The 2,230-nt window shown below is 53.4% G+C and overlaps 1 protein-coding gene across 1 annotated transcript; it reads left to right on the forward strand.

The window, feature by feature from the left end:
• Positions 1 to 1,508: 1,508 nt before the first annotated feature.
• LOC148162391 (interferon omega-1-like) lies at positions 1,509 to 1,868 on the forward strand. The gene has a single exon (XM_088018808.1). The coding sequence runs from the start codon at positions 1,509 to 1,511 to the stop codon at positions 1,866 to 1,868; it is 360 nt and encodes a 119-aa protein (XP_087874934.1).
• Positions 1,869 to 2,230: the final 362 nt, after the last annotated feature.

Below are 2,230 nucleotides of genomic sequence, written 5' to 3' on the forward strand. Positions count from 1 at the left end.
CCTTTGCACCATCTTCCCATATTCCTATCTCCCATCCCATGGTCCCATCGTCTTGTTGCCCCATCTCCTATCGTCCTGTTGCCTCATTGCCCCATTGCCCCATCTCCCATTGTCTCATTGGTCCATCACCTCTGTGCCTTAGGGCAGTCACTCCATCACCCCATCGCCCTATTGTCCCATCCTCCCATCACTCCGTCGCCCTGTTGCCCCACCGCTCTATCGTGCCATCATTCTGTCATCCTTAACTGCCATCACCCCATCGTCCCATCCTGGTATCATCTCATCAGCCCATCAGCCCATCGTCCTGTCTTCCCATCCCCAAGTCGCCCCAATGTCCTATCGTCCCGTCATCCACCCCCAACCCTGCTTCCTTGCATGGGCCCAACATCCCAAAGCGTCCTGTGCCCTCATCCTGTCGCCCCATCACTCCGTCATCACCCCTTTGCCCCATCATCACATCGCCTAATGGCCCCATCGTCCCATCATCCCGTCATCCTACCCAACCATCGCCCCACCGTCTCATCAGTCACCTCAAGGCCCCATCGTCCCAAAGCCCCATTGTCAACCACCCCCTTGCTGTCCCATTACCCCGTGTGCCCTCTTCCCGTTGCCCTAACGTCGCATCATCCTGTCATCCTACTTTTCAAAGTCCCATCACCCCATCACCCCATCTTACCATCGCCCCATCATCCCCTCATCCCGTCCCCCATCGCCACATTATCCCATTGGCCCATCGGCTCCTCACCCGTCATCCTGTGGCCCCCATCGCCTAACAGTCTCATCGTCCGATCACACTGTCCTCCCTACACCCCATCGTTCAATCGCCCCATCGTCCCGCCGTGTCCCCTGCCTCCCACCCCCTCTCTGAGCTGGTCGCAGCTGCGGCATCGGGCGCCCACACGACCCTGAAGCTGTAAACACCACTGATCGCGCTCCCGCTCCGAGTCTCAAGGCCCTTCAGGAAACCGGTTTTTGGTGACAGTGGTCTGGCTGCAATTTCTGCGTGAAAGCGGAGCCCGGAACTCAGGGCCAAGCCCAGAAAATGCAAGGTGCAGGATACCCTCCTGGCCGAAAATGTCCCCGCCTAAAGAGCCACAGAGCGGCATACTCAGCGGAAAGGGCGGCAGAAAGGCCGGGTTTGCGCCGACTAGGAAAGCAGCAGGGAGGGGCGCCTGCGGCACCCACGTCCGCCTTGGGCCACAAGCAGCGGCGGGAAAGGACCCCGCGCGCCCCCTAGCGGCCGCCTGGACAATCGCCGAACTCCTCCTGGCCCACCTCTCCTGGCTGGTGGCAGAAGCCCCGCTCTGCGGTATCCCTGCCTTCTCCCTTGCTGGACACCTGCCTTGGATCCATAGCGCAGAGTGCACAGACATCCTCGTACTGTGAGACAGCTGAAAAGTGTCCCCTCTCACACGTGCCTAAAGGGCAGAACCTACTTCAGAGCTCCCTGGGAAAGACGGACTATCCCCCAAATCCAGAAGACACAAAGCACCTGTTTCCACCGCCAGATGCTCCGGCAGATCTTCAGCCTCTTCAGCACAGACCACAGCCAGGATGCTTGGAGCCACGATGCCCTTGATAACCTCCTCTCTATCCCTGATCGCAGCCTGGAACACCAGAAACCCAGGAAAGAAGACAATCCTGCCTGTCTGTGTTTGGGAATTGTTGTCCGGAAGGATTTCCAAAGCATCCGTCTCTATCTGAAGGAAAAGAAATACAGCCCTCGTGCCTGGGAGGTTGTCAGAGTGGAAGTGGAGAGGCACCTTTTCCTCCTTTCACAACCCTCAAGTAAAGGAGAAAGTGATACTCAGGACTCTTTCGAATCAGTGACATTGTTTGCTGAGCCCTCTACACAAAACTCTTTGTGAGTAGCAGGAAAAATATATGCTTTACATCTATACCATTTTTTTTTTGTTAATTAAATTTTTCTATAGAAACTTCTTGTATCTGTTTCTTAGTGAAAGAGGAATCAAGTCTGGTTATCATCGGATGAAAAATGGATTGTCAACTCACTCATTATTACATTGTTCATATTTTAAGTAAAAAATAGACTTTCTCCAAACCAGTGTACGTGTTGTTGTCAGGATAGAGGGGGACATAACAAATCCAATCTTTAGTCTCCATTGTTGAGTTTTGTAGAAAAACCACTTCCAAGCAATAATCTCATTTAATTAATATCAGTTATTTTAAATGGGATAAGGACAAAAGGGAAAAAATGGAATCTCTCAGT

The sequence above is a fragment of the Eumetopias jubatus genome, unplaced genomic scaffold (genome assembly GCF_037043125.1).
Source record: "Eumetopias jubatus isolate StellerSeaLion01/CBP00866 unplaced genomic scaffold, mEumJub1_p1.0 scaffold_15, whole genome shotgun sequence".
Classification (NCBI taxonomy): Eukaryota; Metazoa; Chordata; class Mammalia; order Carnivora; family Otariidae; genus Eumetopias; species Eumetopias jubatus.

Bases quoted from the DNA above. Each gene is read 5' to 3' on its own strand.
- LOC148162391 (XM_088018808.1), top strand. From the start codon at position 1,509: ATGCTCCGGCAGATCTTCAGCCTCTTCAGCACAGACCACAGCCAGGAT.